At 34.7% G+C, this 23,845-nt stretch overlaps 1 protein-coding gene across 1 annotated transcript in view; it reads right to left on the reverse strand.

The window, feature by feature from the left end:
- LOC124358307 overlaps positions 1-23,845 on the reverse strand; it is a 40,327-nt gene that overhangs the window by 8,831 nt on the left and 7,651 nt on the right. The window contains exons 2-8 of the mRNA XM_046810605.1: positions 13,813-13,866; positions 9,364-9,405; positions 8,106-8,150; positions 5,670-5,708; positions 4,871-4,915; positions 2,981-3,049; positions 1,092-1,151 (exon numbers count right to left, since the gene is read on the reverse strand). Of these exons, the coding sequence (XP_046666561.1) occupies positions 1,092-1,151; positions 2,981-3,049; positions 4,871-4,915; positions 5,670-5,708; positions 8,106-8,150; positions 9,364-9,405; positions 13,813-13,866 (354 nt within the window). The remainder of the gene's footprint in view (positions 1-1,091; positions 1,152-2,980; positions 3,050-4,870; positions 4,916-5,669; positions 5,709-8,105; positions 8,151-9,363; positions 9,406-13,812; positions 13,867-23,845) is intronic.

Raw genomic sequence — 23,845 nt, forward strand, 5'->3', positions numbered from 1 at the left:
GGCGTACAGTAGTGAAAACGGAATGAACAGATTTTTCGGTGGTGGGGGCACGAGTCAGATCCGTAATGCGCCATACACTGGCGAACTGATACTCGAGCCGAGCCGAGCAGAGCCGCACGACAAGCAGTGGCGGATCCGACTCGGCTCGCCTGAATTTGACTCGGCTCGGCTCTTTATTTTCCATACACTGACGGATTTGGTCCATTTCTAGGCGAGTCGAGCCAGGCTCGCAAGCCAGACTCGCAGGTGTATGGGGCCCTTTAATCACCCCACAGCCGAGTCCATTGGTAAAAAAGTACATTCCTAAAATTAATTTTAATCCCGCAAAGGAATGTTATATACTTTAATTTTTTTTGTACATACTCGATAGAATAACGTCGAACAAATGTTGATACAACTTTATGGCCGGTTGATATTATTAAATTAATGTTACGTCTGTGAAATCCATTGTTATGTTCTCACTACAAGTCAAGCGTTAATGAATGACATAACAGCGTTTTGGAAGCATTTTATAAAGACACTTTAGACTAGTAGCCGAGAGCCTACTCGCATTGTATGTGATACGCATAACCTAGTTTTTACAAGAACTCGATTGAGGGGCTTCCTCTAAGAAAGAAATCAGATCAGCCTCGTTAGTATTGGTGGAGATGGAATTTGGTGTGTATTAAAAGAAGAAACTTATAAAACAACATAATTTTGTATAAAATTTCCAAACTTCAACACTTCTAAAATAAAATCGTAGTTATATCAACGGAGCTTGTAGTTATAACAAATAGTATCAAAGTTGCCAAATTCAGCCTTAAGATATCAGTGTTGAAATGGTTTCCTTGCGCAGATATAAATTTAATTTTATGTCTGACGGTTGATGCTACGTGTTTCAACCTATAATATATGGGATCAGAGGAAAAAATATAAGTTGATGTACTTAAAGCTTTTGATAACTTCCATTTCGCCCCACACCAAGACCATTGTGGCTGACAATTGATTTCTCTTGAACGGGAAATTCCTGACATTACAGTTCATACAATGCGTGTTAGCTCTCGGTTTCTGGGTTACCATTACATGTAAGTAAACGTTTAATATCTTCATACCACTGGTATAAGGAATGCCATTGATGTAGATGTCTTGTACCATCAAGTTGTGCACCTGACCTGTGGACATAACTTTGTTTTAGTTTCATAACTCACACATAAAAATATGTAACAATACAAATATTCTAAATATTATATTTATAAACAACCAAAACAGGTAATTAAGTAAATGTGTATAGGCAGTAGAGTTTGCTACTTGCTAAGAGAAAAGGTAAGAGCATACTTCCATTGAGTAGGGAGAACTGCAAAATATGTATTTTTTATCGGGTCAGAGTATTCTAAACCTAATCGCCAATCGGCTAATAGCTTCCAAGATGCCAGGCTGTATGTCAGGCTTCAACGAAAAAGAATGGTTTAGCAACATGTAATTTCGAAATAAGGATTTAATTCATTCAGTGAAATAATTTATTCTAACAAGAATAGCTTTCATTATAATAACCTTTAATCACGTGCAATAAATGATATGTTTTATTCTCTAAATTTGGTAAATATAGCATACATTTTTTATGCTATATTTCTTTATTATCTGGGTAAGTCCACGTGTATTTTAATTTAAATATTGTATCTTGTAAAACTAGGATTGTAGTATTTTGGCATTATTTCAGCAAATATATATATATATATATATTATATATAATGTTATTAACTCCACTTATAGGGTTATCTATATATATATATATATGTATAATTTCTAACGGGGTGGATAGTTGCGAAATTGTATTAATAAATACTCCTCAAGGTATCTTCTCAAATTTGTCATGTTTTAGCCTTTTGTCATATTTTAACCTGTTCGTCAAGCTAATTCTCTTCTTCGTGACTCTGTGAGAGCGACTTATGGACACCGTGGTCGATTATATATAAGAGGATATGTTATCCAATGTTAAAAAATCTGTTCCCTCATGAATCGTATTGGCTATGCTCTATTTAGCAGCAAACGACAAGAAACAGTAAATCTAAATATATTACAGAAAGTAATTAAACATGTTATACAGCAAACCCTGACAGTTACAAAATACACCAAAATTTTAAATGTAATTCAATAACACGAGATCATTACTAGAAGAAAGGAATGAATTATATAAGTATATTTTTTATTTTTAAATATTCATAATAATATTTAATATAATATAAATATAATATAATTAAATATTCATAAATATTTTTTAATATTTCAGACTGTGTTTTATATTCTCTATACAAGGTTCTACTTACACATATATTTTTAAATTCGAATTGCCTTTCAAAAAAGCAAAAACAATGCACATCTCTTACACCACCCTCTGATTGTAATTAAATGTTACTTAAAACTAAATAATACAACGAATTGTGTTAGTTTCTTAGTAGAAACCTTTCTGTCCCTAAAATTGATTTTAATCACTAAAAGATAAAATATGCTTTAAATTTGTTTGTAAATGATGAACTTCGAATAGAAGTTGATATAACTTTATTGTCGGTTGATAATTTTAAATTACTGTTCTGTCTGTGAAAACCATTGTTAATCATGTTCTCAATACAAGTCAAGCGTTAATAAACAACATTGAGAATTAATTAAAATTTAAGTAGTTTATTATTTATAAGGGCCTATATTCGTAATTTTCTAACTTGTTATAGCTTTTATGAAAGATTTCATTAAAAACATTACAGTCTAAAAGCCGAGAGCCCATTTGCGTTGTATGTGAATGCGCACAACCTAGTTTACATGACATCGATTGAGGGAATTCCTCTAAGAAAGAAATCATTAGTCTAGTGGAGTGCTGAATTGGGAGTGCATTGAAAGGATACAATTATAAAACAATAATTAATTATTTATAACATTTAGAAAAGCTCGACAAATCTGTCAGATTTATGAATAATAGTTACATAGCCTGTTAAGTAAAATATGTCCTTACCATGGTTATCAGCATTGCCATTGAGGTGGAGTCCTATCGTCATGTCAATGTGTGGGGCATATTCTTGTCCTGAGGATAAAACTTGCTTTTATTAATAAAACTCACAATCCTTTAACATTAAATACTACTGGTTTAATATATATATATATATATATATATATATATATATATATATATATAAAGTGAAGATAGAAAGTTCTTTTTAACTGTATACCCCCTGTTTTGTGATTAAAGAATTCGATACAATTATTTGGGGAGTTTGGTTTTTAGTATTTTTTAATTTGGTAGGGGAAGCACATGGTGTTAAAAATGTTTTGAAACAACTTTAAAAGGTTACTTTATTGGACAACTTATTAATCTCCTAATAATGTTACCCAAAACAGTGGAGGATCTATCCTTTAAAACACTAAAATTGTATTCCAACTGTATATCAGTCGGTTTCGGCTCTGAAGGCAAAAATAACAAATTTAATTAATTTTTATTGTTGTTTTGAAATAATCTTATCCAAACAATCAACTCTCTATATGGTCTTATAAAATTGTTGGAGGTCCTGACACCCTTACCATCTTGCACTACAAAGTCCACTTACGGAGGATATAAGTTAATTTGCCTTATCTTCATGTTATGTTTTTAGCTTTTTTGAAATTTGACAATAATAATAATGCAGGTTTTTTCATGTTTATAAAACAACCTGGGACACTCATTTTGAAACACCCTATACAGTACCGAACAAAGAAATGATAGCTAGGAAGCATTATCTTTAACAATTGTTACTCAAGCATCAATTTTAAAGCTCAGATTCTATGATTCACTCACCTAAAAATTACTGTAATTTTGATTTGATTATAATTTTATTTATTTAAATTGTATAATGGCTTACACTAGTGTGGGAACGTTTGATATGTTAATGGTTTTGGGTGAGTGGTATCAAAACTTTACTGCAGCAACTGCATTGTACGTTGAACGCTTTCCTGAAAGATATTACTACTCTATAAAGATATTCGAAGCTTAGGTGACCGTGTTCGAGAAACCGGAAGTGTGCATTGTGATCGTAACAAAGATAAGAATACTACGAGGCCAGTTCGAAGTGAATAATCAGCGGATGTTTTAGCGGCTGCTCCACAAAACTTCTGACTCACTTGAACCCATAATTGGTCCCCACTTCTCTGAAGGTAATTTAAATTGAAATATGCGCAATTTTGTCTATTTTTGTATAGTTTCTATCTTTAGTTGTTATACTTTTAATAATCAGTGGTCCTGTGGTCTTGTTCATTCTGCATAAAGAAAAAGGCAAAAACCTAACAACTCCAAGCAATAAAATCATATAATATTCATTCAATAATATACCGTGTAGTCGTCATTTATGGCTGATTTACTAATAAAGCATAAACAAGTTGCAACGGAAACTATTGTTAATTTCCCTATCGTAAACACGTATAACTTTTAAAAGACTTACAAAATGTATTAGAAAGATAGTTTATTTGTAATAATTTCAACACAACGCAAGTCATTGTTTCTTTGCGTTATATATTTAAAAAAACAATTGATTGGTTAACGACCATAAAACCATTAAAAGTAACCCATAATTTACGTAACAGTTTAATGCGACTCTTTAATACGATTGTTAAATAACCAATAAATAGCCTTATTCGGATTATGGAGGTCGTATATTTTTATAGCAATGTTCTGGGAAAATGTGATAAAACCTGAACATTACGCTATAGTCGTGATTACAAATGCCAGATTTTTGAGAACTTTTCCTAAGAGGCTTTTACAACAAAAACACATTATCAATTAGCATATTCTAACATTGTAAATATGTCCAGATAATTTTATTTGCTTGAAATTGGTCTACTGTTGAATGACGTTATGTGGCAGTCGAAGACTTACCTTGGTGTTCAAGTGGAAAGGTAGCCGTTATATGGGGGATTCCATCTGTAACAAGATATTAGATGATATGGTAAGATCCTTAATCATTAAAACTCCTTCTAACTCCAGCAATAAAAAATCTACTACATATCCCGCCTGTGTAGGGTACGGTAATTGAAAACATTCCGATATATTTTTTACATTTTGTCGATGGATGAATGATTTCCAAACGATTTTTGTTATATATCAATAACAAGTTTACAATATTTTTTTAAAGGTTTAATTCACAAATTTATTACAAGGATCTGTTATTTGTGATCATTTTAACACCACACAAATCAAAGTTCGTTGGGTTTTAATTTAAAAACAATTAGTTTCTGAACGTCAATAAAATCTTAAAGGTAACCCATACCTGTTTAATAAAATTTGAGCCAAGGAGGCGTTTTCTCTCCGTATCTCTAGCAGCAATAAAGAGAAAAATACATTTCATATAGGCCTGTTATTTCAAAATAACAGACTAATAATGTATTATTAGTTTTGAATAATATGTACAAGACTGATGACATGTAGACTCTTTCATACGATTTTAAAATAACTAATAACCCAATAAACATTGAGTAGATTGTATTATTTTTATAGTAATATGGTATGAATATGTAAAAAATCTGGAAAATTTGACATAGTAATTTTAATAGCCAGATTTTTGAGAATTCTTCCTCAGAGGCTTTTACAACAAATACATACAATCAACCAATTTGTAGTATTGTAAATATTTTTAGATATACCATAGTTAAATTATGTGTAACAGTCGAAACCTTACTGTGTATAGGTATTACGTTAGCATCCACTGCGACCGCATCTGTAAAAAGAGCATTGATGATATATTATGATCCTTAATCATTCAAAGCCCTTCAAACTTCAGCAATAAAAAATCTATCAAATATCCCTTCTGTATGAAAAAATTGAAAGTATTCTTTATTTATACAGACAAAGTTAGGGCCGCATGGCCCTTTCTTACAAATAACCTGTGACAACGTACAATTTTAAATATTAGTTAAATTTTACCTTTAAAGAATTAAAGAACAGCAAAAATAAAGAAATATTTAGATTTAAACAAGGGAGTAAACTTAATTTAATATTTTAACATGTTAAAATTAAAATTTTACAAAATCCACAACCATTACATGGAATTACTTATCAAACTCTGCAGTCTTGTGCTGAGGCATTATCAAAATGTATGAGCCAGAGCGAGTGCTTCTTACACCTAAATGAGACACAAATTTAAAATATTCCGAAAAATATCTTGGAAAAACCACATTTTAATGTCAACTGGTTTTAGAATTTTGATAGATTTTTGATCTTTTAATTTTAGAATATTTGACTGAATGTAGTACAGTGTGATGCGCTGCTCCCGTCTCACATCGTAAACGTAATGTATACAATAGTTTTGAGTTTTTGCAGCTTCTCATTAAGTAATACGGTCATATTATTGATCACGGAGTTACAGTAATTGAACTGTGGAAGTACAAGTGATTAAGTCAAGAGCAGCTTCATATGTTCTAGTAAAAAAACGTTTTAAACGTTTGAATGAATGAATGCGAAAACCTGTTTATAAATCTCCGCAACAGCGTCAGTCCAAGTCAAAGATATTTCACCTTGTCGTAGTACGGCAGAGTGTTACCATTTACAGTTGGGGTTTATTGAGTTTCGTAAACGAGAGTGACAAATAATGATTGATTTCGTTTTTGTATGGTTTAGTCTCAGGCCATGATTTTCGGACCACATAACCAGAATCACTATTGATTTTGATGATACATTCATTAATTGAGTTATTTTTAAAGTGTGAATAGTTATGTAGGTCATCAGCATACATCTGATATGAGCTATGTTTAAGTACAGAATGAATGTCGTTCACGTACAGCACGAATAATAAAGGCCAAAAATCGATCCTTGTGGCACCCCACAAGTAACAATTTCCCAGTCCGAAGTCATGGCATCAACTTTTACACTCTGCCGTCTCCCTGACAGATAAGATCTCAGCCAAGTTAATACATGACTAGAAAACCCTATTAGCCTTAGTTTGGCTAACAATACTTTATGGTTTACGCTGTCAAAAGCTTTTGAAAAGTCGAAAAGAGTGAGAATTGTGCCCTGTCTGTGATCCATAGCAAGTCTAATGTCATCGGTCATCTTTAAAAGTTCAGTTTCTGTATTGTGGTTAGTGCAAAAATAAGATGGATAGTCACTAAATATGTTGTAAGATGATTCAGTGAGTTGGCAGTGCACAATTCTCTCTAAGCCTTTAGATAATGCAGGAAGAATATTTATCGGCCTATCATCTGAACATGATGCTGGTGCTGAAATCTTATTAAAAGGACGGACAGAAGCAGACTTCCAGTGTGATGGGAAAACGCCACTCCTAAGAGACTATTGGAAAGACAGCAAATAAAATATTCTTTATGAGGCGTATTGGGATGCCATCGTACCCAATAGCATTACTGCGAATACGGCGTATAGCTTTCAACACGTCACCTTGTATCACAGGTTTAAAAGTAAACTCAGGATAACAACAACTACTATAAAGTAATTTTGGAGATGTTTTAAGTAGTCCTGTATAGTGTACGCTATCTGCAAAAAATATCAGCACTATTTGTTTCATTTTGTCTATGGATGAATTGTTTTCTAACGATTGTAGAATTTACTTTGTAAGATATTATATTGGTGATAATATCAACAAAACGCAAGTCAAAGCTTCTTTCCGTTTTATATTTTAAAACAATGAATTTCTTAACGACCATAAAACATTTAAACGTAACCCACAATATATAACTGTTTAATTCAATTTAAGCTAAGGAGATGTATCTCTGCATAAATATATATTTTGTAGCAAAAAGTAGAATTGTAGATTTCGTATAGGGCTGCCATTTAGAAATATCAGACTAAAGATGTATTATCATTTTTTAAATGGTAATTTGTACAAGATGTGAAATGATTTTCAAATAACCAAAAGCCCCAATCGGATTGAGGAGGTCGTATTATATTCATAGCAACATTGTGGGAATATGTGAAAAAAATCTAAAATTCTGCCATAGTCGGGATTGCAAATAGCAGATTTCTTAAAATTCTTTCTGAAAGGATTTACAACAATCTGAACTAACATATTCTATTATTGTAAATTTTTCAAGATCGTTTTGTATTTTATGTCTTTGACATTGTTTTACTGTTGAATGATGTTATGTAGCAGTCGGATACTTACCTTGGAATCCAGGTAGGAGGTTAGCCACTACTTCGGCGTTCACACCTGTAAAAAGAGATTTCATGATACAATATGATCCTTAATCATTCAAACCCCTTGATTCCAGCAATTAAACCAATCTAGTAAACATCTTAGATTTATAATGTACTGCCACAAATTCTACATAACTATTTTAATTTTATCAGTAAATGATTATTTTTAATCTACGTTCAATATTTGTATCTATTTATTCAGCGACAAACATTGTAATAAATCTGAAAAAATGTATTCTTCCAATAAATTTACGCAATAAAAGAAATAATGTACCTAAATACCATACTCCAATACTTTTTTACTTAATCTTTAGTACGTAAAAATAGTAAGCATTAATTTGTCAAATCAGTTGAAATAAAAACCCCTTAAAGCAAGGAAGCAGAAAAGTGATGCATGTTTTATTACATCTAAATTTGCTCATAATTATTAGTAATAGTCAAACCATATAGTTCTAACAAAAAAAGGACTAACGTAAAAAAATGTAAACATACATAAAGAAAAAACAAAAAGAACCTCAAGCCACAGTGTTACTTACGAAAATTTCCCCCAAAATAAACACCCCTCCCTAATATACTCCTTACAGACTTTTTGGTGGATTCAAATAATTTTATCGAAATCTTTGGCTATAAAATAAGGGAGGTACAATTGAAACTAAGATTTCATTTTTACTTGTTATACCGCAACAATCAGTGGTCCTGGTGGACCGGTTCGCCCTGTATAAAAAAAAACAGAAAGCTAATTCATTCAAGTAATAAATTCATATAAATCAATATTCACTTAATAACAAACAGTGTGGTCGGTAATAACGGCTAATTTACTAGTATATTGTTCATAAGTTGAAACAGAAACGTAAGTTAATTTAATTGAAAAATGTTTTATTTGTGATCATATCTACAAAACTCAAGTCAAAGTTTTATTACGTTTTATATTTTGAATCAATAAATTTGTGTATGTCCATAAAATCCGTAAAACTAAGCCTTAAGATAATTGTTTTATGAAATTTGAGCCAAGGAGGCGTAGAATTTCTTCTGTAGTCGGAATTACAATTGGCAGATTTCTGAAAAATTCTTCCTGAAAGGATTTTACAACACATACACTCCATCAATTAGTATATTCTGCTATTTAAATATTTCCAGATCATTGTTTTTGTTTTATTTTAATGTTTTATTATTTGTCTGACATTGTTCTACTTTTGAATGATATTATGTAGCATTCGGATACCTACCTTGATGTTCAACTGTCAAGTTAACCATTACGTCGATATCACCTGTAAAAAGAAATTTTATGTTACAATATGATCCTTAATCATTTAAACCTTTTTAACTACAGAACAAAATGTATCAAATATCCCATCTGTATAGTGTACGGTTTCTGCAAAAAATTCCAGCACTATTTTTTTAAATTTTGTCGATGGGTGAATTTTCATTCAATCTACGTTAAAAATTTTTATATATTTATTCAGTACAGGTATGAAACACATTTTAATAAGTGTGGATAAGATTTTTTCGTCCAGTAAATTTACACAATAAAGAAATATAGTACCTTAAAAACATATCACAATACTTTTTTGTCTTAATCTTGGGTATGTAAAAATAATAAGCATTTGTAAAACCATACAAAATACCTGCAAAAACTTGGAAACACAAAAGTAATCTACCCCAAAATCTACCCGTTACAGATTTTTTGGGCTATTCAAATATTTGACAGTCAACCTTCGTCAGCTAATAAGGTGTACATTGTTCTTCTTGTAGACAATAGCAGTAATGCAGGTTTTTAAATTTTTATAAAACAACCTGTTGCACTAATTTTGAAACAGCCTGTACAGTACCGAACAAGCAAATGATAACTACGAAGTATTAATTATCTTTGATGATTATTACTCTTGCATCAGTTTTAAAATTCAGTTTCTGACACTCACTCGCCGTAAAATTACTATAATTTTGTTTTTATTGTAATTTTATTTATTTAAATTGTATAATTAAATATTCCATGGCGAAAGCGTTTGACATGTCTACGGTTTTGGGTGAGTGGTGTCAAAACTTCACTGCAGCAACTGCATTGTACGCTGAACGCTTTCCTGAAAGACAGTACTACTCAAAAGATATTCGAAGCTTAGCTGACCGTATTCGAGAAACCGGAAGTGTGCATTGTGATCGTAACAAAGGTAAGAATACTACGAGGCCAGTTCGAAGCGAATAATTAGCTGATGTTTTAGCGCCTGCTCTACAAAACTGCTGACTCTGGGTTGAGTGAAATGTTAGTTTTGAGAATCCTTCATGAAAGCAAGAACCCCGCCAAGATATCGGTATATCAAGATCTTAGCGAAAATATCTTCAACGTATAAACCTTTGTTTATGGGCATAACAGAGAATGAATGAAGACTAGATTTTTCACTCATGTCCTCTAGTGTGCTGAGGCAACACTTAGAAGTAAAGACGAGGTGAATAACATGCATTATTGGTCCATCGAGAATCCACATTGGATGCGCGGGGTAGACAATTAAAAGAATTGGGCGCTGAAGATGTGGTGTGGCATAATTGGAAACAGAATAATTGGCCCTTACTGCTCTAAAGGAAATTGAAATGGAGATATGCACAGGTTTTCCTATCTTAGTTTCTACCTTCACTTGTTATGCTGTAATAATCGGTGATTCTGTGAAAGTCTAGTTCAACCTACATTAAAAAAAAGAAAAACTAACAAATTCAAGCAATAAAGTCATAGAAATCAATAATAAAGTGTGTAGTTGTCATTTACCGCAGAATTACTTCCTTCTTCCCACGATTTTTTTTAATTCATCAATTTATTAGAAAGATATATTCTTTGTGGTCTTTTTACAAAACACAAGTAGAAGTAGTATTTTGTTTTATATTGTATAGCAAGCCTTGAAAATTAAATTCAAGAATTGTAAATAATCTTTACTTAGAGATATTATTTTTTAAGAAATTACTAAAAGTCATCTTTATATTATTCTAATTACAAAAATAGTTACTTCTTTTAAACCTTAAAAAAATCACTTGGTCGATTCTAAAACCTTCATCTTTTACTTTACGTCTGTAAATACACGTTTTTTCACCACACATTTTTTGGGCTCGTGTGTAAAGATGTGTATATATTTTCCCCAGGTAATGACGTGTTTCTTTAAAACAAACTCGGCCAGTTCTCTAAAAATGTTGTGTGCAGTTGTGTGAAGTAATTCGTATGAAAAGAAAAAGTAGTCGTGGGAGTCCAATTGCTTTTTTCAGATAAAACAAACTAAGACCAAAATTATCGACTGTTTTAATATCTATGAGCTCATCAAATTGCAAAGCTTATGACACTATAACGCTTAGTGTTAGTCTTGCTAATAAATTATCATAAATATTATTTTGTGAATATGCAATTCTCCGTTAAAAGAGTTATTGTATTGTGGACCAGTAGTTCAAAGCCTAGTTCCGAAATCACCCATCATTGTCTAATATTAATTAGCAACATCAAGTCTTTAAATATACGGGATTTTACAGTCTTTGAATTTCATTCAAACTTACTCCAGCACATTATCTATGTTTTTTTAACTCGACCGTTAGTTTTTTAATTCCAAAGATTTACTCCAATAATGTCTTATTTACAGATAACAATGAAGCTTGCAAGGTTCATGATCTCTTTAGAAAGTGTTTCAAAAGACAAGTGAGACTTGAAGGTATCTTCACAGCCCTTGAATATGTGAAGCCGAACACAAAATATTATCCGTAGTATTTTGTAATGTACAAATAACACTAATATGAGCAAGTAGTGATTCGCACTACAATTCTACCAATATTTATCAGACAAAACAAGAGTAATAATAACATATAAGTGTTCTCATATGCTGTTCACTTAATGTGTTAACTGTCTCTTTCGTTTTGAGTATATACATCAACGATATTTTTGAATCTCCTAAGACGGACGTGGACTCCAGACTCCAGACATCAAGTCGGTGACAGCGTCAGATTTCAGACACTGCACTTACCGGGAGATATAGTGGAGCTGACTCAACATTCGCATCGAATCAACCCTTCCTACCGCAGCCGTATCTTTATAGTTGAAAACCTAAATATCCGAGAATGCGCACTTATTTAACATTTCGCGGAACTCTGCTGAGGCCCGTGGACTCCCGGGGGTATGCGAATCAACTCTTTGGGAACCTCTGTATCGGAGAACATACATCGCAGTTGTTAAGGGCGGTTGTACAAGTGGTCACCTTGATTATATCTGCTGTTAAAAATATCTGCTTCGAATCAGCTGTAATTAAAAAGGAATGCCCATCATGCAATTTACAAATAAATGAATAAACTTCTACTTATTTCATTCTTAAAGGCCGACTGTAGAGAGACGACACGAGATTTCTCTTATAAAGACAATGACATTTTATGAAATTAATTATATGTATGATGTTTAACTTTAAAGATTTGGTAAATACGCACGCAAAAGCTTTTTAGTATTTTTTTTAAATATTTTATTTCATATTTATAAAACAAATCTCAAACTTTAAAATTTCCGGGTTGTTTATTATTACAGCAATAGTTTGGAAATATGAAAAAATCTTTAAATTCTGGCACAGTCGGGATTGCAATTGGAAGATTTCTGCGAACTCAAGAGGCTTTTACAACAAATGTATCAGCTAACATACTCTTGTATTGTAAATGTTTCCAGAGCGTTTTATTTATTTTATTTTGACGTTTTGTCCATTCATCTGACATTGTTCTACTGTTGAATAAAGTTATGTAGAAGTCTAAGACTTACTGTTAAGTATTATTGCATTAAATAACTTGTTTTTTATTGCCTAATATGAAAAGGCTACTTTTATTGAACAATAATTATGTATATATTTTTTGGGGCAATTTATACTCTATATTTGCCTTTATTTTACTAAACTGTATATACTGCATTAATTCTATATCTCTTTCTGCGGCCTAGTGCCTACAATACCATTCCTTACTGGATTAAAATATTCACGTACAGTGACAGACCAATGAACCATTGTTTCACGAATCATCTGTTTACTGTACACTCACCAACCAATCACAACGGTTGACTTATCAATTGCCCACCTTGCAAGCGTAGGCACGCTTGCTCATTATACTCTCGGTCCCGCCTGGGGCACTTATGTACACTCTAGCCACTGCTGACCATACTTACTCTCTCCCCCATGTGTTACTCTCTCACTTAAAATATTAGTTTATCTCTATTTGTTGTACATTTACATTAACATTAAAGTCAGTGCTCTGGATTGGCAATCTCTACCAGAATGTCTCTGCTCCCGGACACCCGCGTCTACCGTGCTCTACAGGACTGGCCACAGTGTTATGAACTATTCGTTTGCGGTCGTATTGTGCGTGAGTGAATCCGTGAAGGACATCTTCCGTCTTCACGCCTGCCTACAAGACAGCAGCCTATTTCCACACTTACTGATCACAACCTGGCCCTCAACAACAGCAGACTACGGTTACCCCTCATGAAAACAAAGGTAACTGTTTATTTCCTACACTTTCTTTGAATATGCACTGTTCATAAACTCATTATGTGTAACCTGGTGAACTCTTGTTAAAATCAGTGTGTTCGGCGTCTTCACTGCCTAGTGTGAAGTGGTCCTTCTTAATCGAGCCTCTAAAATATTATCTCACGGTTCTCATAACCAAAATTCATTCTTTTCACTTACCTTCGATTATCTGAGGATCTTCATCCATAGCAGCGACTGAATTGGTGATCTGATCTGTAAAACGAGATTTTATGATACGATATGATCCTTAATCACTCAAACTCCTTCACACCTCAGCAGTTAAAAAACAATCTAACACATATCCCAGCTGTATACTACTGCACGGTATCTGCAAAGAATTTCAGCAATATTTTTCCATTTTTGTAGATGGTTGAATTATTCTTTTTCTTAATTTTCAATCTACGTTCAACATTTTCATCTATTTATTCAGCACACACAAAAATTTTAATAAATGTGGAAAAGATTTTATTTTTTCAGTAAATTTACACAATAAAAGGAATAATGTACGTTTGAAACATATCCGTATGCTTTTTTTACTTTGTCTTGGATAAGTAAAAATAGTAAGCACTTGGCAAATCACTTCGTATAAATTATCTGTTAAAACGATCAACCACAAATTATATATAGCTATCCACCAAACAAATAAGAATCTTTTAAAACTTATGACTGTTCTAGAATATCTAAATTTACTCAGCATTTAAAAAAATAACAAAAAAACAAAACAATAATTATTTGTTTTTGTAATGTATGCGGGTCGATACTGTACTCTCTATGGGGTCGGGAAGAATAATTAAACTACACATTTAGAGTAACATTGCTCTAGGACCGCTCGTAAAGGAAACGGACGGGACGCGGAGGTTACATGACGGTGTCTGGTGGTGGACTCCGGGTGGACTGCTGGCTGGCCAGCTTGGACCGTTGGGTTGTAGGGTAGTGGCTGATGTGACGTCACAGGAGAGCAGCCTATGAGCATTCTTTATTCTTTAGACCACATCGTATGTTACATCGCCTGACAATACATACTGCCAACATCACTGGTGCAGACATTAAATATCACTATGGATACCTACCAACTTAGTACTTCTCACACTAAATACACTACAATCCTCCCCCTTAAATACATAAGTCCCCTACAATTTTAGAAATTTATCAATTACAATTTGTTTTACAATTCTCCAATTTTAAATCAATTACAATGAAATAAGAAAATTGAAACATTATACTCTTTTTATTTTTGTAAGTATAGATTATAGAGAACAAAATACAAACTCAATATAATCATTTAACACAAACACAAATCCACAAACACTTCAATCAAAACCAATAAATCAGAATATAGCAATTAATAACACATTGAATGAACACAATTAAACAAATCGATAATAATAATGCTTAAACAATATTAATTATATACAAGTCACAATTGGGTTGTATTTACAAGTCCATTTTGACTAAAGGTTTACGATCCCTTAGTGGGTATCGTCTAACAGGTGTCATTTGTTTGGGTGTGAAACGCTGGAACTGTTATTGTTTACATTTGTACGTGGGCTGGGGCTTTGCCCCTGAGCGTTTTCTGTTATTGTTATGGTTTTTGCGGAGAGGGGGGCAAGGTCGTTGCTAAAAGTACTGGCGACCTTGCGCTCGCTCTGTCCCGCGACTGTATATCGATCGTTTCCTGCGTGTGCTCTGTTGCCACGCTTGCGTCTGGGAGTCTAGGCATTGTTGTCAACTCAGACATTTCCGGACTACAACTGTAAACCTACCAACTGGTCGATATGTCGTTTTTCCACCTCATGCCCGTATTCAGTTCAACTAAATACGTGACTGGTCCTAATCGTGAAACTACCACACCTGGTATCCACTTATTTCCTACCTCTGTAATCTCTGGCTATGAATTGGTTGTCCAATAGCTAACTGTCTAGTTTTACTACCCCTATAGTACAAATCGTTATTTTTCTTGATTATCTGACATTATTGCTTTAACATTTGGGCGAATTAAATCTAACCTAGACTTTAGCGATCTGCCAACATTAATTGAGCTGGCGATAGATTGGTAGTAGAATGCACTGTATTTCTATAAGTGAACAGGAAGTTACTCAAAGCTAATTCTAAATCCTTGGAATTATGAAGAGCTGTTTTCAATTTATTTTTAATAGTTCTGACTGACCGTTCTGCCAAACCATTGGTTTCTGGGTGGTATGGTGGTGAAAACGTGTGTTTGATACCATTTGACATCAAAAATTCTTTAAAACTCTTGACTGGTAAAAGGTGGTCCGTTGTCGGACACTATGTGGTCTACAATACCATACCTACTAAATAATTCCCTTAATTTCACAATCGTGTGAACAGCTGCCGTTGAAGCAACGGGCAACACCTCTGGCCACTTAGAGTACGCATCTTTTACCACCAAAAATAACTTGGACTGAAAAGGTCCAAAAAAATCAATATGAATTCGAGACCAAACTCGTTCCGGAACATTCCAATGATGCAGGAAAGCCTTGGGGCGGTTTTGCTCGTTCCTCCAAACAGGCTGCACAGCTGTTAGCTAGTTGTTCTATGTCCCGGTCGATATTAGGCCACCATACATATGCACGGGCTAATGCCTTCATGCGAACAATACCTATGTGTGAAGTATGCAATTCGTTCAGAATGTTTATTCTGAACCTTTTAGGTATTACCACCCTGTACCCCCACATTAGGATTCCTTGCTCCAAGGTTAATTCCGACTGTCTAATTTCAAATGGCTTTAGATCTGGTTCAGTTACAATAGGCCAACCTAATTCTACATAGGATATTACCTTTTTGATTTCACTATCTACCATTGATTCTCTTTTTATGTCTACATAGCTTAATGGTATGTCATTTTCAGCTAAACACTGCAAATAGGTACCTATGACATTAATATTAAGGTCATCATCCGAGATTTCATCTTTAATCTCACTATTTACAGGTAATCTAGATAAAACCATCGGCATTGCCATGGTTTTGGGACTTAACATACACAATCTCATATTGGAAACCACTTAAAAACAAAGCGTATCGTTGTAACCTACTGGCTGCGAAAGCAGGGTAACCCTTTTCTTTGGTCCAAAAATAGCCACTAAAGGCTTATGATCAGTCTTTAACAAAAACTGTGTACCATATAAATATTGACTAAATTTCTTAAACACCAAATACAATGCTTAATGCTTCCTTATCTATTTGTGAATAGTTTTTCTCAGCGCTATTTAACACTCTACTTGCGAATGATATAGGTCTTTCTGTACCGTCGTATTGAATCTGACTCAAAACTGATGCAATGCCATATGGACTAGCATCACTGGCTACCACTAGTGGTAATGCAGGATCATAATGCGCTAAAACTTCAGCAGAGATTAACTTTTGCTTAATCTCTTGTAGTGCCTTCTTACATGCTAAATTAAATACAAAATCGGTATCCTTTCTTAACAACTGATACATTGGGGTTAAAATAGTGGATATCCTAGGAATGAAACGTGAATAGTAATTAACAAGACCAAGGAAGGCTTTAAGCTGTGTCACATTTTGAGGTTCAGGTGCCTTGACAATTTGCTTCAACCTTACTAGGTGCGGTATGCAACCCTTGTTTACTGATAACAAAACCTAAATATTCTAAACTGTCACAGAAAAATTTACATTTGTTTCTTGCTCACTGTGAACCCATTGTCTTCAAGTCTTTGACACACTAGTCTAAGTCTATGCATGTGTTCCTCATTGTTATTTTTTAACCTGTTACTAGAATGTCATCTAAAAAATACAGTTACCCCCGGGATACCTTGTAATGTTCGTTCTATTATTCTCTGGAATATTCCCGGTGCTGAACTGATACCAAAACATAGGCGATTGTAAGCATACAATCCTTTGTGTGTGCTAATTGTACAATACGTTTGACTATCTACATCTAGTTTAAGCTGCTGATAAGCTGAAGATAAATCTATTTTAGAGAGAATTTTTCTCCGTTTTGTAGGCTGGCAAATATTTCTTCAATTTTCGGTAACGGGTGTCGGTCTACCTCCAAGAAAGGATTTACAGTTATTTTATAATCCCCACAAATTCTTATTTTCCCATTAGCCTTAATAATTGGTACAATGGGAGTCCCCCATTCACTGGGTATCTACTGGTGAAATAACGTTCTCTTGTTTCTAGTCTAGTCAGCTCGGCTTCTACTTTTTTCTTTAAGTGTAAAAGGTAACGTCCTAGGTTTAAAGTATTTTTGGTACTACATTTTCTTTTAACTTTAATTTAACTGGTGCACCCTTGAAACATCCCAACTTATCCGTAAATACATTTGGAAACTCATTGTACAGTAATTCTACTTGTTTGTTGTTGTTGACAACAGACGGATTGACAGATGTTTGTTTGTTTACCTCTACAAGTGTGTTGTGGCTTCCACTGACAGGCGTGCATGCGTCTGCCGCGCTGCCGCCTGCAGTTGGCACAACCCCCACCATGCTCGTGCGATCAGCTGACTGTACATTGTTTACATTACTAGGCACTCTAACTGTTAAATCTAATGCTTGCATCCAAATCACGCCCTAACAAGGGATTAGCCCCATTAGCTACGATGTATAAAGCTAATTGTTTCTCTTTACCTTTATGTTGTACATTGACCATAACCTTACCTAAAGGCCCTGATCTTTTCATGTGTATATGAACTTAATACTAAGCTAGTTGGATACATGTTTATATTTCCTAACTTAGTCTTACAATCTTTTTCTGACATAACTGAAACACAAGCTCCACTATCGACTTCAAATACAATTTCCTTACTTTCCACTAATTAACTGTACCGTTATTGGCTCAATTTTATTAATCTTAGTTTCTATTTCTTTAACCGTAAATAGATTGGAAATGTCATACACATCGTCATTGTCTTTATGTTTCCAGTGATTATCTGAACCGGACTCTGCTGATTCTTTACTTTCCTCTACATAGTGCTGCCTACCTTTATAAACATTATTGCTTTTTATTGCTGTAAAACTGTTTCCCTTTAGCTGAAGGGCTCCTTAGACCTATTTGTTAAAAACATTTGGTTTGTTCTCATTAGGTTTTGTTAACATAATTTTTCGATCTACAAACTCTTTCAAGGTGTCCCTTCTTTTTTACAATGATTACACGTGTACTCACGAAACCGACATTGCGATGCTGTGTGTGATCCTCGCTTGCCGCAACAATAGCAGGTGATGTCTCCCAGCGCCTTCCCGCCGTCCGATGACCGTCTCGCTGCGATGCTCGCCGCCTGTGTCCTTTTCGGTATCGACCCGCTGCTCTGCATCGGTGAATACGTCCTCCTGCAGTTGTCATCTGGGCCGCCCCCTTCTCAGCAAATTCCATTGCAGTAGCTAGTTGCACGGCTTTTATATAAGTGAGGTTCTCCTCCCGAGAAGTCTTTTCTGTATCTGTTGGTCTCGCAGACCCGCGACTAATCTGTCCCTTAAGTGTCTGGCAATTTATCACCAAATTCACAATACTTAGATAACTGTTTTAAATGCACAATATAATCGCTAACCGTTTCATGATCCAATTGATTCCGCCTACTAAATTTAAATCTTTCCGTGATAAAAGAAGGCTTGGGAATGCAGATGATTCGCTATAGTGTCCACAATTTCCTTGTACGACTTGTCAGACGGTTTGTCTGGTGTAAATTTAAGTCTTTCAGTAACGTATAGGTCCTTACACCCATAACTGTCAACAAAGTGCTTAGTTTCTTTGAATTATCGATATCATTACAATCAATAAAAAAACTCAAATCTCTCTATATAAGACTGCCACGATTCTTCCGCACTATCAAAATAACCCATAGACCCGATAGTTGCCATTTTGTTTTCTTGTACACTCCGTAATAACTGTTTTAAAATGTCCCCGGTAAAAAATAATCGTCTAACGGCATTAATTGCAACGATTTAAAAATCAGCTTGTGCGCTGCTTACCACCAAGAATAGTTTATATCGATCGGCGTACCTTACTACTCCCGACCGTTGGAATGTCCGGAATGTCCCTTGCACATTCGCGGTTATTTGCACGTGTTCATTACGATAGTTGCCCTTCCGCACTATATCACTGTAATTCACTGTTTCAATGTCCCGAATGTCCCTGCACATTCGTTGTTATTTGCACGTGTTCATTACGCTTGTTGCCCTTCCGCACTAAATCACTGTAATTCACTGTTGCAGTTGTTTTTCCTCGTCGCCACTGTAAGCGACGTTTCCACTGTTGCAGTTGTTTTCCTCGTCGCCACTGTAAGCGACGTTCCACTGTTGCAGTTGTTTTCCTCGTCGCCACTGTAAGCGACGTTCCACTGTTGCAGTTGTTTTCCTCGTCGCCACTGTAATGTATGCGGGTCGATACTGTACTCTCTATGGGTCGGGAAGAATAATTTAAACTACACATTTAGAGTAACATTGCTCTAGGACCGCTCGTAAAGGAAAACGGACGGGACGCGGAGGTTACATGACGGTGTCCTGGTGGTGGACTCCGGGTGGACTGCTGGCTGGCCAGCTTGGACCGTTGGTTGTAGGGTAGTGGCGTGATGTGACGTCACAGGAGAGCAGCCTATGAGCATTCTTTATTCTTTTAGACCACATCGTATGTTACATCGCCTGACAATACATACTGCCAACATCACTGGTGCAGACATTAAATATCACTATGGATACCTACCAACTTAGTACTTCTCACACTAAATACACTACAGTTTTGGTAAATTTAAAAGTGTATAGTTCTAACATAAAAATGGACTGACGTGAAAAATATAAATATATAAAGAAAAAGTAAAAAAACTAACAACTTCAAGCAATAAAATCACATAACTAAATATTCTCTCAATAATATATTCTTTTTTTTATAATTTTAACACAACACAAGGTTAAGTTTCGTTGCGATGTATATTTCAAAACAATTAATTTTGCAAGTTACATAAAATCAGATATTCTGGTTTTACGCAAATAAGTTTGACATCTATATACACCCACGGACATTGGTATTGTTTAACTGGAAAGACGTCCAAGTTTAGTTTACATGAATGTAAGCAGATAATACACTGGCATGACTAATATATACACAGAAATACAAATATGGCTGTTAGAAATAAAATAACGTTAATTAACTACGCCTACAGAACAGATAAGAAGAATGATAATGTCTGTATGTGTATTATAGTATAAATTACAGAAATTTTATGATATCCAGCGACCGTCACGCTGCAAGCTCTTCAAGTTATAAACGAATTTGTATTTGGTCACCGGCGACAAAAAAGAGCAGCAACCACCGTAGCTGCCTCAGACGTCATCAGGCGACGTCGACGTCTAATTGGACGACAACAGCGACGCGACCAGCAAGGATGACGCACGCAGATGTCGGCGGCATAATGTTTCCATACGGCGCGATAAGGCGACGCGTCGTAAGTTCCATATTACTACTGAGCTACGGAAGCTTATACTTACTTATTATGTGAGTTTTTCTGTTTCCAAGATGGTGTCAGTTCTAACTACATCGGACAATCTGGGATCAAACTATACAACCTTATCTTATTTTGATGAAATCAAATAACTTGGGAAATTCGCTAACTCTCCCACTGAAGTCCACAATTGATAATTCATCAGCCTGTTGTGATGGTCAACGTGATTCATATTCCCTAAACTGGGGTGCTTTTGCACCTCTGATATGAATAACTCACTGGACATCACCAGAGCACTCATAAAATAATTCACTGCAAAGATCACTGATGAAGACTGAGACAGAGGACGATGTCGCTCTGTCGTGTCGCCGGTGTGGCGCTTCCAATACAAACATACAAATATTTGTATCTTGAAGCACTTGTAGCGCGACCGACGATAGCTACACGGTCGCTCTTGCTTCTCAGCTAGGACACTCACATTACTTACCAATGTGCTAGTATCTGTCGCGTTTGTCGGTCGCGTCGCTCTTGCCGGTGAGCTAGGGTGGGGTCTAAGGCTAGAAAGATGTGAATGTTCTGTGGATCAAGTTTTGACCGCGAATCATTTATAAGCTATTTAGTGGAGCACCAGGCCAATAATAAATGGCAATGTTTGTCTTCCCAACTTTTGATGAACATTGTGCAAGTTAGAGAGAATTGTGTATATCACTGCTGAAGTTGTCTTGAAGTTGTATGGATTTTAACAAATATGCCAACGGACAGAACTGTATAATATCTAAACTTCGGTTTCTGTAACGAAATTGTTACTTAATTTATGAATATATTAATATAACAAAACCTGGTATGGGTATTCTATTTAACGAAATTCGAATCTGTATTTAACAAATAAAGTATACCTTAAAAGCCCCTTCGCGGGTAAGAGAACAACGAGATTGAGAAATGTTTCACAATAATCCTGGACTTCCTAGTGTTTAATTTATTTTACCGAAATTGACATGGACTTGAATGGAATAATCAGGTTCAACAGAGTATCGAAGTAACGGCAGAACGTTACTTAATTCTCACTTACTAATATCCAACATAGTAATTTGATCACATGTGTTATTATTTTATTTTATCAAGGACATACATATTACAGTGTTCAGTTTACAGAAAGTTTGCCCACCATTTTCTTCAAAATCATGGCTACCTTGTAACACCATTATAAAAAGGTTTAAACTTTTAATTTAGGGAACCTATCACTACCTCACCAAGTCGGACGTGAAAGAAAAATCTAACATTTCTGTAAATGAATATGACTTGTTAAATTGTAACGATAAGTGATCAAAGAATATAATTTTGTTGATTGGAATAAATTTGGTTTATTGAATACAAATATGCAATATCTTAGCTTTAGAATATAAAAATATTCAAAAATATTAGAGCACGGAAAAGTCGACTGTGTCTATATCAGAAGGCTATACAACGGCAATGGAAAGGGGTTTCCATTAGTTTCTGTTACAGCGTGTAAATATTTTCACTGGTCTTGAGATGAATATAAGCCAGTTACAGTCCAATTTTTTTAACCGTAGACTCGAGCTGGGAGAGCGGTGATAGGCGAGGGGGTGCGGTGCGGGAGGATTGTAAAGGGCTTTCTGCAAACGTACGCTCAAGGTCACGCGCATTGTGACTAGCGGGATAGATGCGAATAGACGGTCAGACCTCTCATCGACTGTCAGTAAAGTTATATACCGTTACACAGAACTCTATGGTATATTTATTGTCGTATATCGACTGCCTGCCTGCCAGTTCAGTCAGTTCACTTGCCGCGACATCGACGATCGCTTCGTGTGAAAATTGCCTTATACACTATAACTTAGTGCGAATTTATTTTTAACACTTTAAGTTTTGCTTACTGGAGTGTGTTTTAGGTTAGTGCGGGCTTCTATATAATGGAAACAATTCGTATCGAAGGTAACTTCAGGGAAAAAACTTCACAGTCAGGCAAGAGAAATAATTTGGCGAGTGAGCGTGTTCATGCTTAACGAAACTATTGAGCCAAACCTTATACCGTTAAAGAAAGGTATAGAAAGAACAGCGGCAGCTTGCGAAGTTTCGGTTGAGTAGTGAAGAAAATTTGTAAAGAGAAGAAAGATCGGATGATACAACGTGCTCATTTGCTACACCCAAGAGAAAGAAAAGAAGTAAAATCGTCACAGATAATTGACGACTTGACAAATGTGTTAATAAGAAGAAAAATTTATAATTTTACAAATCCGAGCGTTCACTTCCTTCGCTAAAGTTATTAAAAAACACACTCGCAAAGATTTAAATTTCAAAGGTAGTGTATCAAGTCTTCGAACAATTATTAAAGAATTAGGATTCAAATGGAAAAAAAATTGAAAACAACAGAAAAATCTTAATTGAACGGAATGAAATAAGAGCTAAGAGGATTGATTATTTGAAAAAAAAATAAAAGAAATCAGAAAAGAAAACAAACCAGTTTCTGGACGAGTCCTTATGTTTTGTCTACTCACGTTTACTCGAAAAGGTTGGTGTGATGGTAGCTTAGAGGTTTACAAAAGTAATATAAGTAAAGGCGATAGAGCGATTTATAGTCCAAACAGGAGGGGACATGGGTTTCATTCGCAATGCATGTCTAGTTTGGAAGGCTGGAACAATCGAAGGTGACTATCACATGCAAATGAACCATGAAAACTTTGTGACTTGGACAAAAACACAGTTAATTCCCAACCTTCCACAAAATTCGGTCGTTGTCCATTGACAATGCTTCTTATC

This window comes from Homalodisca vitripennis, chromosome 3 (genome assembly GCF_021130785.1).
Source record: "Homalodisca vitripennis isolate AUS2020 chromosome 3, UT_GWSS_2.1, whole genome shotgun sequence".
NCBI classification, from domain to species: domain Eukaryota; kingdom Metazoa; phylum Arthropoda; class Insecta; order Hemiptera; family Cicadellidae; genus Homalodisca; species Homalodisca vitripennis.